Source organism: Seriola aureovittata, chromosome 13 (genome assembly GCF_021018895.1).
Source record: "Seriola aureovittata isolate HTS-2021-v1 ecotype China chromosome 13, ASM2101889v1, whole genome shotgun sequence".
Taxonomy (NCBI): Eukaryota; Metazoa; Chordata; class Actinopteri; order Carangiformes; family Carangidae; genus Seriola; species Seriola aureovittata.
The window spans coordinates 19311096-19325184 of record NC_079376.1 but is presented as its reverse complement, the minus strand read 5'-3'; the positions used below and the strand labels follow the sequence as shown (position 1 = coordinate 19325184).

Here is a 14089-nt window from a genome sequence, read left to right as displayed (position 1 = left end):
TACATGTTGCCTCACTAGCTAACCACTTTTTGTTGAGTGTTGGAGGTTGTGTGAACCCTGTGTTTCCTAGCTGTTGATGGTCAATAAGTACCTCTAAACTGTAGGCTGGCTGTTTATTAAACCACATTGTTTCATTTTCTATTTCTAAATGTTTAAATACTAAATTTGTGATATAGGGCTGGGCAATTAACCAAAAAATATCAAAACCAACATTTAGAAACCTCCCACCAACTATAATCTTGCTCATGGAGGTAAATTTGTTGAACACTTTCCCCAATGCATGCGTTCCTGTACTGTCCCTTTTTTTTTTTTTTTAGGGTTAGGGTTAGAAAAAAAGAACTACCTTGTTGTACGTCATGGGCCTCCACTCCATCCAACTAACCTTAGTCTGCGTTCATTCAAAGCAAAACTGGTGATATGGATGACATGAGTGCAAACACTGAACCTCAACCTTAGCACATTTTAACAAAGAAGCATCCTGTGTCAGTCATTCAGGCACATTTTGGCTTCCGTGAAGATGACACCAAACAAAAAGAAGTCAAAAGATAACACTGCAGAAAAATTATTTCAGCGTCCAAAGGTAAAACAGCCAATTTGTTGAATCACTTGGAACACAATCACATCCAAGAGAAAGAAAGGGAGAGGGATCGATAAGCGCCAAAGTTAATTGTTCATTAATTGTAATTGAGGTAAAAGTCTGAAATAATCATGATGTGCTTGCCCATGGTGGGGCCTTTCAAAGACAAAAACAGGACCCTTTCTCAATGTACATTGCTGTCAATGTGTAAACACAGCTTTAGGTTATTAAAATGTTGATCTAAGTGGCCGTCAATTTCCTAGTTCATCAAACTTCAGTTGCTTTTGCTTTATCAGTGAAGAAAGCTTCGAGTATTCACCCTGCCCTCACGTTGATGTCGTCAGCAGAATCAGAAAAACTGCATTAGGGACCAAATTTCCCTTTGCACTGGAGGGCAGCAAGAGCACATATACTACCGATCAACTTTAATCATCGGCTATAGAGCCTGTCTGTCTTTATCATTCTAGCTAGCTCAGCAGGGCTAACCAGTAGCCGGGCGCCAGCAGCAGCGGCACTATCAGCAGCAGCCTGAGCCACTGCCTCTCTTTGTGGACTGTGGCTCATATAAATCTGCTTTGACTTTGACATGTCATTAAATGTGAAGTAATCCATAACGTCCTCTACGCATATATGCTAGGTCGGTGTTTGGCTGTCCAAAATGTGGGTCCCGACCCTGATAGCTGACTGCTGTGGAGCTGTTCCCCTGGCAGAGGGAGGAAAATTAAACTTATCTCAGCCAAACTCTCCCTGTTGTTCCTCCACCCTTCACTGATTTTAAAATAGGTAAGAGGGTGATGGGAGTAAGCTAGGGTGTTAGCTACACTGATACAGAGAATATTATCTCGTTTTGTGGATGTCACCAGCGACTAGTCCTATTATTGACGTTTGAAACAAGTTTTAAAATCCGCAAAATGATCCTTAATTTGTTAATGTTGTACTTTCAAATAATATCTAATGCAGTCTAAATAATTTAGATCTAAATTACTTTCTATATAAATTTGCATACACCTGCAACAGAATAACATATCAATATAGGACCTCTATACCCCCTTTACCCTCTTTTACAAAATCATTCACTGACATACACTCAGTTATACATTTTTTAAACATCAGGTAATCATATGTTAACCTCAAACTGCTCCTGTTTTCATTGCTCTCCACGAAAATTGGAAAAAAAATTCCATGTCAATTTGTTTTATTGATTAATAAATGTTGAATGTGGAGAATTATACCATGTCTATTCATTTTTATTCCATGTCTACAGCCACATGATCAATGTGTGATCTCTGCACACTGCAGCAGTAAAGCAGAACCAGTACCTGTTTGATCTTGTGCGTGGTTCTACACTGGAGATCAATCTGTGGCTGTGGTTTCATAGGGAGGCAAGGGTCAAAAGGAAGAGCAAGCAGGCAAAATAATTCATCAGGTTCTGTGTTATCCCGCAAAGCTGCTATTAGCTCCTTGAGCTCGCTCGATCTTAGAGCGATGATGGCTGTGATTACAGTGTACACTGCTCGCATGATAGGTGGGAGTAGTTTCACTATAGTAGCAGATTGATTTCACAGAGGGATATTTCAAACTCACCAAAGCACAATGTGATAGAGTCACTTCATCGCCTGTATTAACAGGACACACTCAGCACTGGCTTCCAAAAACATCCAGTAAATGCCCTTCATTGGCGTTCGGATCCTAGAAGAACGGCTCAGGTCAGGTTTAACTCATAACGACCAATTGGATACAGTATGTCAGCGCAGAGGTAACAACAGTGTTGGTCATGCTGCAGACATATCAAGCAAATTGGGTTTGATGTTACTATAGATCTAAACATTATATCCTGAGCATGATGAATGTTATAATTCTTCCCCAAAGCCACTGTTTCACTGTTTTATTGGTAAGGCATCAGAAAATTGCACATTAATATGGTAATCTATATTGAAAAGCGAAGCTGTAAAGACTGCATCTTTGGCTCGTCGTTTTACATGAATTATTCAGAGAAAGCATGAAGGACAGCAGGTGGCCACTTTAACCTTTCATAGATAATCTAGATTTAAAGTGTTTCCATTTAAAACCCTAGCAGGAGCTGGAGAGGGCGAAACATCTTTGTACACTGGGCCTGTGCATGGTCTGCATTTCTTTCAATTCCCAGTATGTGCACATGGTTTATCTGAGGAAATAACAGACCCTGACACATGCCTAGCTATGCAAAAACAAATGATATAGATCAGTTGGATCTAGCAGGGATATTTACATTTAATTATCTAATTGAAAACTAAGTGGCTGCCAAACGCAATCAGCCAGGTGGTTTCCTAACCCCAGAAATAGCATTTAAGGAGTGAAAAACACAAATAGCAAGAACTGGCCTCCATTTAGTTTTTGCTCACGTCAAGTGAGATTCTTCTTGCCTTGCAAAAAAGGCAAAATTATGTGAGTTGTTGTTTTTGTTAGAGTAATTGGTTGTTGTGTTGTTTTTTTGTTTTTTTTAGTCGTGAATTCACTTTAATGTTCCGAGTATAACGATAGGAAGCCTCCAGATAGAGATTTTCACAAAAGTAGGGCAACCCATAACTTTATTTTTTCCCAAAAGAAAAAAAAATGACATTGCATGCCATTAAGTAGCTCTGCACCATATGAAATAGTCTGTAATGGAAAGGGTCATTAAGCCTGAGGTTGGATAAGGGTTGAAATGGTAATTGAGCTCATGTACTATACAACTTCTGCACATTCTGTATAGTAAAAGAAAGTAACTGGATGTTCCTTGATTCTTTTTTCTGCTTAAAATTCTCACTTTTGAACAAAGGTTATGATTTTCTCATCTATGAATTTTGCCCAGAAAAGGGCAGCACTATTTTTTAATGAGTTTCTAACAAATAAATAATCACTGGGTGTATCTGAAGCTGTACTAATCAATAGACCCAATGAGAATTATCGCCTAACTCCCTGCCGCCGAATGTGGGTTTTTTTGCCGAGAGCAGTTGACTGTGATTGTCACCTGACAAGAGCTTCGGCCATTGTTGCATTTATAATACAAAATATTATAATACGTTGTACTCTGAGCAGCAGTATGTCTTCAGGGCAGACTGGAGGCTACTATTGGAAAGTCCCAAGATGGGCCAGGGCTAGCTGGTTAGCGTACTAACTTCAGTAGAAGAAAAGACGAGAAAGTCACAAGAGTTAACATTGCTTTCCACCACAGGAGCCACCTCTTTGCAAAAAAGGAATGAAGTTTGATGTTGTGCACGCAATGTCTCTACTAGACTGGTAAACAGCTGTCAATGCTAGCACTGACTATGTAGCAAGAGCAAAACTTACAAGTAGCTCCTTTAATGGTTTTGGTTCTGTTTTCATGGAAATGGGGCTGATAGACAGTTGACAAAATAGTTAGGGACTAGCTAGACATTATAGTGGAGCAATTAGCTAATGAAGAGCCAGATTTTTTGCTCAGTAGTTGGCGGAGACCAAAATAGAGCGAGAGTTGACATTTTACTTTACTTTCATCAGGTGCCCAGAAGCAGAATGTCGCTCAGTGTCTGCTGAATGTGTAAATAGGCAACTGTTTGCTATATGAGTGCCTTGTTACTTAACTTTTTTTGCTCCCCTCAAGTGGCAAGAAAATCTGTTAATACCGCTTTAATCACTTCATTCGCATTGTTTATAACCTGCCACTCACAGTTGATTTTATTGTTTCAAAAACACCAAATCTTACGACAAGTTAAATAGGACAATTTTTTGAGCAGTCCAAAGAATTGGCAGTAAATGTTCGTTATGCGAGTTCCTCAGATCCGAAGAAGGACTTCTTTCTTGACTCACCATTTTTCATTAACACTCAACCATCACACAGGGAGAAACGGTGTAATACACAGTAATTTCTCCACTGACACTAGACTTAATAAACCAGAATGGAGTGAAACCAGAAGGGGCACGGTGGGATGAGGTGCATGATGATCCCATTTTCTTGACAGAGAAGACATTGCTTTTTTTCATTTCGCTCTCAATATCTGTACATTAAACGGCTGTATACAGCGAGGCCAGGTGAGTCTCAAAACTTCTCTACTTGTCAGTGTCAGATTTTTTTAGTTTAGACCCAGTATTGTTAATCCATGGGTCATTGATATGCTACATTTTTTTAGGATGGCAATGATACACTCCAGTCTGTCGGTTTACCACTTTGGTACAGACAGAAACATCTCAACAGCTATTGGATGGATTGCCTTGAAATACAAAACGAATATTCAAGATCACCTGATGATAAAAACCTACCTGCTTTGCTTATATACTGACTTTTCCTGTTGCACCACAGGTTAACATTTGTCAATTTTGGTTAAATGTCTCAACAACTATTGGATGGATTGCCCTAAAATATGGTAGGGACATTGAGGTTCCTCTCAAGATGGACGGTGTTTAGTGCTAATTGCGAGATGTTAGCATGCTAACATGCTAATTTGCAATGATGACAATGGTAAACATCACCATGTTAGCATACAGATGTTAGCATTTAGCTCAAGTTACCACAGCCTCACAGATCTGTTAGCAAGGCTGTAAAGTCTTAGTCTTGTTGAGACTTCACTTTTCCATTGTGACTTTCTCTGGCTGACCACATTGTTTCTTGGTTACAAGATGAGACAATATTAAAGTTGACAAAAGAGCAATCATGTTTTTTCCTGCGTTTTTCCCTCCCCATACACTCAAATCTTTTCAGTAAGTGATTACTATTCACTAAGCTTGTCTTCAGTTAGCTTTCTTGACAGAGAAAATGACACATTTTTCCTTTTTCACCTTCGGCCATTTACCTCATTGACTTATTTAGATGTTTTCAAATAATTATGCTTTGCCAGTCATCTCTGAAGTACCAGTATCCATGAAGGACTTGCTGACTGATGTGAAGAACAACACTGTGACTTCAGTTCCTTTTTTTCCCTGCTCTTCAGTAGAGGCAGGTGCTTTGTCAGTGTAATCCACTCTGACAGCCTGATAGTTTTCTATTTCCTGCCACCTCACCTCCTCTCTGCAGAGCACCACTTGAGAGTTAACTAAAACATTTGTCCTGGGTTGACATGAAATGGAGCAAACAAACATAATTTCTTCAGAAATTGAGTAATTACTGGCGAGGAGCTGACAGGGGTCTGCATGAGACATGCTGTAGTTCAGCAGTGATGTGTAACTCACTTTGCAAAGGTAAGCAGTTTTGTTCACTCTTGACTACATTCCACCCGGAGGCTATTTTAATGCTTTGGTAATACGTTCAGCCATTTTGAACTTGGGGGAATGCAGCTGATTTAGTTTGTGTACAATGAGCAGCAGCAGGTGTCTTGTCAGTGTACTCCACTACCGTACCTGTACCATGTTTATAACTACACAGGGGCTACACCAGATTTTTTTTTATTGTTTATTTTGTGCTGACAGATCATCTCTAGTTGCAGGAATGATTCACAGTTTGATGTCGCTAAAGCTTCCCTTATTTGATCCCCAAGCTTGTAACTCATTAGATAATGTGTAATGCATCTGTTCTTCATTAAGTGTGGTGTGATTTGCATTTAAATGTGGCGCTCTTCCAGCTGTCAAAGCTTTTGTCAACATATTGTGCTTCAGGACCTTTCGAATTTTTGATGCACCAGCATCAGTCTCGGAGGGGCTTCATTAAACCCTAGAATTTTGAAAGATTTTAGAGGTAGTCACAATCTTTTGTCCTGTGTTATGTCACGATTAAGCCATACTATGAAACCAATAGTAACAACGTAGAGTGTCTTTGGTGTCTGAGTGTGTACTCTGTAGGTAAAACTGTTTTTTATTTTGCCACACCTGAAATTAATTATTCTAAATGTAAATATGCTGTCCTGTACTCTTTCTAAAATTGTTAAAATTTATAAACCAACTACATGTGCTCTACAATAGATTCAACCCCAGACAACCTCACAAAAGAACTATTCAATATGCAAGGATACCCTCTTCTCAGGATCATCAAATCTCTCTGTTCTGTACTCCACACCTTTAAAAATGAATTTGCTGCAAAGACCTAACCTTGATCTTAAAACTCTAGTCAATTATAGACAGATTTCAAATTTTTCCTTCACATCCAAACTGTTAGAAAAGGTGGTTGCTCGCCGACTCACAGCCCGTCTGTTCATTAACAATCTTTTTGATGATTATCAGCCTGGATTTAGATCCGAACACTCTGTGGACCATGACACCCTCTCAGAAAGTCTTGGTTAGAACTACTTGGTTAAACATGAAGTTCTGCAAGGATCTGTACTTTGACCTCTTTGGTTTTGCCTGTACTTTCTGAAGATGCTCAGTCACATCTTCACAAAAATACAACAAATTATCACGTCTGTCTCTTTGTACCAGCCAATGATCCCTTCCAGCTTGTAAAGCCTGAGATAGTAACAACTTTTACATCTGAATATGATGAAAACTGAAAAGTTGCTTGTCCGTCCAACCAGACATTGATCAGTTTTCATGGATTTTTACCATAAACCAATAATAGCTGCCAAAGTCAGAGCTGTAAAGTCAAGAAATTGGGAATAGTTCTTGGTATCTCTTTTACTTTTGAGCCACATAAGAAATGTGCCACCAGAACTGCCCTCTGTCATTTAGGTGACATAGCTGAGATACATCCCATTTCATCCAATTCAGACACTGTTCATGCCTTTGTAATATCCAAAATCTCTCCTGCAATGAGCTTTTCTCTGGCCTACCTATTACAGTAACAGTTCAGTAACTGGTCCAAAATGTAGCTGCCAGGGTCTTTACAAGACATTACAAGTTTGATCATATAACGCCTGTCATGAAGTTTACAAGGCTTTAAATTGGCTGGCTCCTTTCTACAGTACATCTCCAGTCTTATTACCCCATGTACTCCATCATGCCATTTATGTTCTCTTGATGCTGGTAATTTAAGTGTTCCTAGACTTGACAAAAAATCTTACAGGAGTAGAGCCATTGCTTTTGAGCTTCCCTTCTTTGGAATAAAGTGAATTAAAGTCTCTAGGCAACATTGAGAGGCAGGTGGAGATTTTTAATTGTAAGCATAAAACCTACTTTTTCCCCCGATGCTGTGGCCTTTCCAGTTTCAAATTGTTTAAACAATTCTACTTTAATATCTATGTACCTCAATTCTGTTCTGTTGCTTTAGAAACTTCTTTCTTTTTTTTTTCTTGACCTCAGTGCTGTTGTTACATCGACATTCTGATCTGTATGGTTGAGATACTGTGCAAGAGTGTACTTTTGTATTGCATTGTTGTTGTATTTTAACCTGTAAAGTGTGCAGAGAAAAGTGGGTGAAGCTGGCCTCTAGTGAACTGGTGGCCAGTTTAGTCCACCAGTTCAACCAACTGAAATCCAGATCATCACATTTTGAAACGCAGTTTGACCAGGATGTTAGATGCTGTAGTTGTTTGCAGCTTTTTGCTGCAGTCCTCTATCTACTACCAGACTGCAGACTACTTCATGCTATTCTCTCAAACCATCAAAGGAAGAGTTGTAATAGAATTTCACTTTGCAGAAAACATTAGGTGAACGAATTAAACCTCTGTGAAAAAAGACTTCAGTTTTACAACAATATCAAAGCAGTATTGACATTTTTAGCTATCGGGACAACACATTACTCTTTTAAAGTGCAGTGGCAGTATGTGAACCCCTTGGGATCACAAGGTTTTCTGCAATGATTGCTCATAAAATGTGATCTGAGTATTGTACAAGTATAGACAAACACTATCACTCAAACAATTATAATCTTTTGTGTCTTTATTGAACACAGCCATTAAATATTCACGTAGCTGGTGAAAAAAGTAAGTGAATCCTTTGATTTAATAACTGGTCGGCACCAATAACCTCAAACAAGCACTTCCGGTAGCTGCTGATCAGATCTGCACATTGCTCAGGAGGAATTCTGGACAGTTCTTCTTTAAAGAACTGCTTCAGCTCAGCTGTATTCTTAGGATATCTGGTGTGAGCGGCTCCCTTCAGGTCAGTCCACAGCATCTCTAGTAGATTAAGGTCTGGGCTCTCACTGGGCCTCTCCAACAGCTGGATTTTCTTTGTTTGAAGTCATGCTGTAGTAGATTCACTTTGATGTTTAGGGTCATTGTCCTGCTGCATCACCCAGCTGCTACTGAGCTTTAACTTGCAGACAGCTAGCCTGACATTATCCTATAAGCTACCTGAAAAACTTAAAAAAAACAACAACCCAGGTTTGATAACGCCTGAGTCTAGTTAGGTTTGGTTGATGTAAGTAGCTGAGGGGTTCACTTGCTTTTACCAGCCTACACTGTGAATGTATGAATAATGTTTTCAAAATGAATAAGAAATATACAATGGCTTTTGTGGTACTAGTTAAAATAGATTGTATTTGTTATTATTGTAACTTGGATGAAGATCTGACATATTAATACATAAATGGAGATAATTCCAAAGGGTTCACTTGCCACTGTATGTCCTCATTATTATAAAGCAATCACCCATAAGTTTATTTCAGTTATACAACACCTGCAGGCCTTTGTCAAAAAGAAAACCTCAGCACAGAGGCATCTGAATGTGTTTACAAGCATATAGACATCTAGCTATTGCAAACTTTCCCCACCCATCCCTATTCTGAACAGATTCTAATACAAAGAAAGAAGAGCTGACCATTATACCGATGGCAAATTGCTGTGAAGTGCACTCTAAAGTAAAATGAAGTCTCACTTCCTGTCAAATGTATTGCCACCAGCAGAAAGTACCCATAACCCAATGTCCATGCCACATTAACACCTTTATTATTGCTATAAGCCAGGCATCTTTAAGCTGCAATTTGAGCTTTTCCTAATGCTCATTACTGCCAAAGAAAAGCCTAAATGCACCTGTGTATTTGCCTCAGTCAGACGCTTGTACTGCAGTTTCACTGTTTGCAAAAATCCATTAAAAAGAGACTCACTGCTGCCAACATGAATATAATCCATCAATTTAAACAGTGTGTTTTTCCCCAAATTTGACTTTATAACTCAAAAACACTCACAGCTGAGATTGTATCAGCGCCAGTTTCATTCTGTCATTAATGAATGTCAAGAGGCATCTTCTTGTCGGTCTGTTTTTATCCACTTTGGCTCCATTTTCTCTGGATCCACTTTTGTGTGTGTGTGTGTGTGTGTGTGTGTGTGTGTGTGAAGAGTCGAAATGTAGCCTACTGTTGTTTACTTGTGGACCTATCTGTATGCAATGAAGATACGATGCATTCAGAAAGTGTTCAGACCCATTCATTTTTTTTCTTCACATTTTGTTATGTTGCTGCCTTATGCTAAAAAAAAAAATCCCATCAATGACTCAATACGCCATCACAGAGTGACAAAGTGGAAAAAAAAGAATTTTAGAAACTTTTTGCAAATGTATTCAAAATGGAAAACTGAATTTTCACACATTCATCACATTGACATAAGTGATCAGACCCTTTGCTATGACACTTGAAATTTAGCCGAGGTGCCTCCCATTTCCCTTCATGTTTCTACACTGTGACGAGTCCACCTGTGGTAAATTCAACTGATTGGACATGATTTAGAAGGTTCCTATGAGCACAGTGGCCTCCATTATTAAATGGAAGAAGTTTAGAACAACCGGAACTCTTCCTAAAGCTGGCCGCCTGGCCAAGCTGAACAATCAGGGGGCAAGGGTCTTGATAAGAGAGGTGACCAAGGAACTGATGGTCACTCTGGCTGAGCTCCAATGGTCCTGTGTGGAGATGGGAAAAACTTTCAAGAGCCCCAAAGGAAAAGGAACACCCTACGTACAGTAAAACATGAAATGTGTTAACCAGTATCACAAAACTAGGTTTGAGGTGAGTCTTTCAGTAGGACAACGATCCAAAGCTCACATCCAGCAGCACAAAAGAATGGTTGAAAAGGAAAAGAAGGACTTTTTTAAACTGGCCAGCAATGAGTCCTCACATAAATGCCATTGGTAACCTTTTAGAGAGAGCTGAAAGAGCTTGAACACAGTGTTGGAAGAGTGGCATAAACTACCTGCAGACAGCTGTAAGAGGCTTCTGCATGGCTGCATGAAACAGTTAACAGACTGTCATTGTTGCCAAAGGTTCTGCAACCAAATATTCTGGGGTGCTTTTTGTGTTTTGTGTTATTTCATTATTATGCAAGTTTTGTTTTTTTTTTCTCTCTCTTTATCAGTGACCTTGGATATCTCATCAAAATATTCTGGTCACAGAATTGGTTCATTTGCATTTATCTCCAAAGATATTCTGAACAGAGGTGCACCGTCAGGAGATGTTGGGGGTCCCCAAGGGGAATAGGGCCCAGTGATGGGCCCTCATATTGGCACATATTACAATGGCATCTATAAATTCCCTTAAACCTCCCATAAAAACACTATACAGTGCACTGCTGGTTCCCCCGAAACTCAAGTGTGGCCCCTGATGATGTGTGCTGTAGCTAGTGTCTACTCATTGCCTGCATGTCAGGCGCTCAGTGAACATCTGTAAATTGTAGCGTCTGCAGATAGTCTGTATTCGTGTGTGTGTGTGTTTGTGTGGAAGATTGGAATAATAAGACAGCATCATTGTCAACAAATACAGTTGCTGTAATTGTGTCAGTAAAACCAAAGTCGTAAAATGTGTGTGTCATAATGTAAAAATGTTTTGGTATTTTTGCTTAATGACCTAAACGATTCATTGTTTATCAGTTGGTGATTTATTTTTCTTATTTCTTATTTTGTCATCTACAGTAGAATATAGTATATGAAGTAACCTATTCACAATGACTGAAGTGAGTGGAAAAAATGGTAAATTAAAAAAAAAAAAAGTTTTTATTTTAATCCAGAGCTAACTCACATCTGGAGTAAGTAACTAAAAACACTGGAATTGAAAACATAGTTTATCTGTCACTGCCTTGCTGTGTCTCCTCTAGTGACCCCTGCTGAGATTGTGAATGTGAACTTGGCCTTTATGTTTCAATGCAGAGTAAAATAAGATTTTAAATTACTTGATTACATTTAATATTTGATAATTGGTCACATGGGGAAAAAAAAGTTCTGCATTTTGTGATGTATTTGGAAACCATTTGGAGACAGGCCTGCAGTGACCAGACCGGAGTGTATAGCGTAGCAGGTCAGGACTTGAATTAGGCAGTGATGGTTAAAGGTGTAGGTGTTTTCCTTGAAGGAATTCTCAGTGTCAGATGTCGGTGTCAGAAGACATTCATTTTGATGTTTACCTACTGTACAGATGATTAACCCAGGTCAAGAGAGGAATTCTTTGTGCATGTAAATGGTGCAACAGTTGCATCGAGACCACATCCTCAAGGATCCAGAGAACTTGGCGAGGGAAGCAGGAAGCTCATTGCATTGTTCATGTATTCCATGCAGGCTCCATCACCCCCTTCGCCCTCAGCTAATGAACCAAAGTATGAGAAGCGCTGGCTGGATGCCGTCTCCCTGCCCTTGTTGATGGCCAGAGTCTCCAGATACAAAGCTGGCACAGATAAATTAAGGTAAGGGTAATCCAGCATGATATAATTCACCTCTAAGGTGCACAGTTCACTGAGCACAGTTGTTGGCTTAGCAAGCACTTTTCATTAAGGCGGTAGGATGTTAATGCCAATATCTATGCACAGGCATAAACGGCTTAAAAGGTCACCGCAGCTGTGAGGCTGTGGCTCAGAAGGTGTGACTGTGAGAACACTGGTCGAAGTTTAAATGCATTTGATTATTATGCCTTGTCCTTTTTGTATTGATTTTCATGTGTACAGTGGCTTCGCAATTATTTTTCTTTTTTCAGTCAGTATTTTCTACAGGTGTATTGTTTAACTGTCTAACATTTGGCAGTCATAACTGACTCACAGCATGCTAATACTCAGGTCTGAATCACATCCAATTATTCATCACCACGCCATCAACCATTTCTATCAGCCATTATGTTGGATTAGGAGTGTTTCTGTAAGTTTCCTGTCAGTCTTATTTGAGTGTAGCACAATAATGACGCACGCTGATTGCAGAATTGTTATCAAGTCTATCGTAAAAAAAAAACAACCTTAACTTAAGATTCTTAATATATTATATATATTTATGATATATTTATAATCTTGTCTTTATCCAACTTTATAATGATATTTTGGATTTATACTTAAAGTTAAAGTTTGGTACGATGTGTTTAAGAGTTTGTGCCTACGCTCTAAATATCTTTTAGTCGCTGTTTTTGCAACAGGAACCTCAATGAAACTTAATCTTTTCTTATTGCCTTTAATTCAAATTGGAAACTCTTCACATTAGCTCTGTTCTCCTTATCATTTCTTGCACTCATGCTCTAGTCGAAGCAGAAGTTTCTTACTCATTAGGGCGTGTCTGGTTGCATAATTAAGAAAACGCAGGTACATAATGATCAATAAATAATGGTAATCTGCTCTATAAAGTTAATTAAAAATGTTTATAAAACTTGTTTATTGGATACTTTATTGGGTAGCATCAAATTTTATGCCCTGGGCAGCTGCCAGAGATAAGAAAGTTGTTTAAAGATGCTCTAATTATTGGGATGATGAATCCACAGAGGTTGAAGGTGGTGGTCAGTTACAGCACAGCAGCTCTAGTTTGGCAACACTTGAGTTTCAAATATGAAACCTAAAACTTTTCTTTTTTCCAATCACCAAGTTAGTCAGTAGAATACAAGAGAGAATGGTAGTAATTTATAATAACATTTGCCATCATCACCATTTTGTTCAGCACTTAAAGCTGCAAATGTTATTGCTCAGAAGAAGACATAATTATATCTATGACTTGTGTATTTAACTTTTCAAACAGCAGCCGAGGTTTATATCAGTTAACTTTTGATTTTGGCGTACTTGTACTTTACTTTAATGTTTTCATTATGCTACTTTATTTTTCTACAACACTGATTTGACAGTGACTAGTTACTTTACACTCTAATGTTTTACATCCAACAAAATGTTATCAGATTCTAAAATATGATGCATCATTAAAGACTGACACCCAATGACAGCATTAAAAAAACTGCTTAATCAATAATAATGATCCAATAATATGATAATATAACACTGTCAAATGCCATTCAGCGTAATGGTGTATTTGTATTGAATGAATTGCTACTTTTACTTAAGTAAATTATTTGAATACTTCCTCCACCAATGAATATGATACAATACTGTGGGAATTTCCACTGTATGTAATATAATAATGCAATTAAATATAGTTTTTTTTTTTTTTTTTTAAATACATTGACTCAATAGGTCAGCATGGCTATTGCATGGTATATATACAGTATATATATATATATGTATGAAAAGATTTATTTAAATGTTTGACATATTCATGAGTCACAGCAGAAGGTGCAATTAAATGTGTCTATCTTCTCCTTAGTCCTAAATTAAACACTGGCTCTCTGCTCTGAGTCATTCACTCATTAAAACACTAACATGTGAAAGAATCACTGACTGGTTTAAATGAATGAGGAAAAGCCCAATTTCACAGTGTCAAAAATCATATAACTGTATTTTTTTTTTAAGTGTAATAAATTTAGAGTAAATT

General features: G+C 38.3%; 1 protein-coding gene across 2 annotated transcripts in view; it reads left to right on the top strand.

Annotated features, from left to right (window-relative positions):
• sntg2 (syntrophin, gamma 2) overlaps positions 1 to 14089 on the top strand; it is an 86663-nt gene that overhangs the window by 37860 nt on the left and 34714 nt on the right. For both annotated transcript variants that reach the window (XM_056394124.1, XM_056394123.1), the window contains exon 9: positions 11918 to 12042. In XM_056394124.1, coding sequence (XP_056250099.1) covers positions 11918 to 12042 — 125 coding nt within the window. The remainder of the gene's footprint in view (positions 1 to 11917; positions 12043 to 14089) is intronic.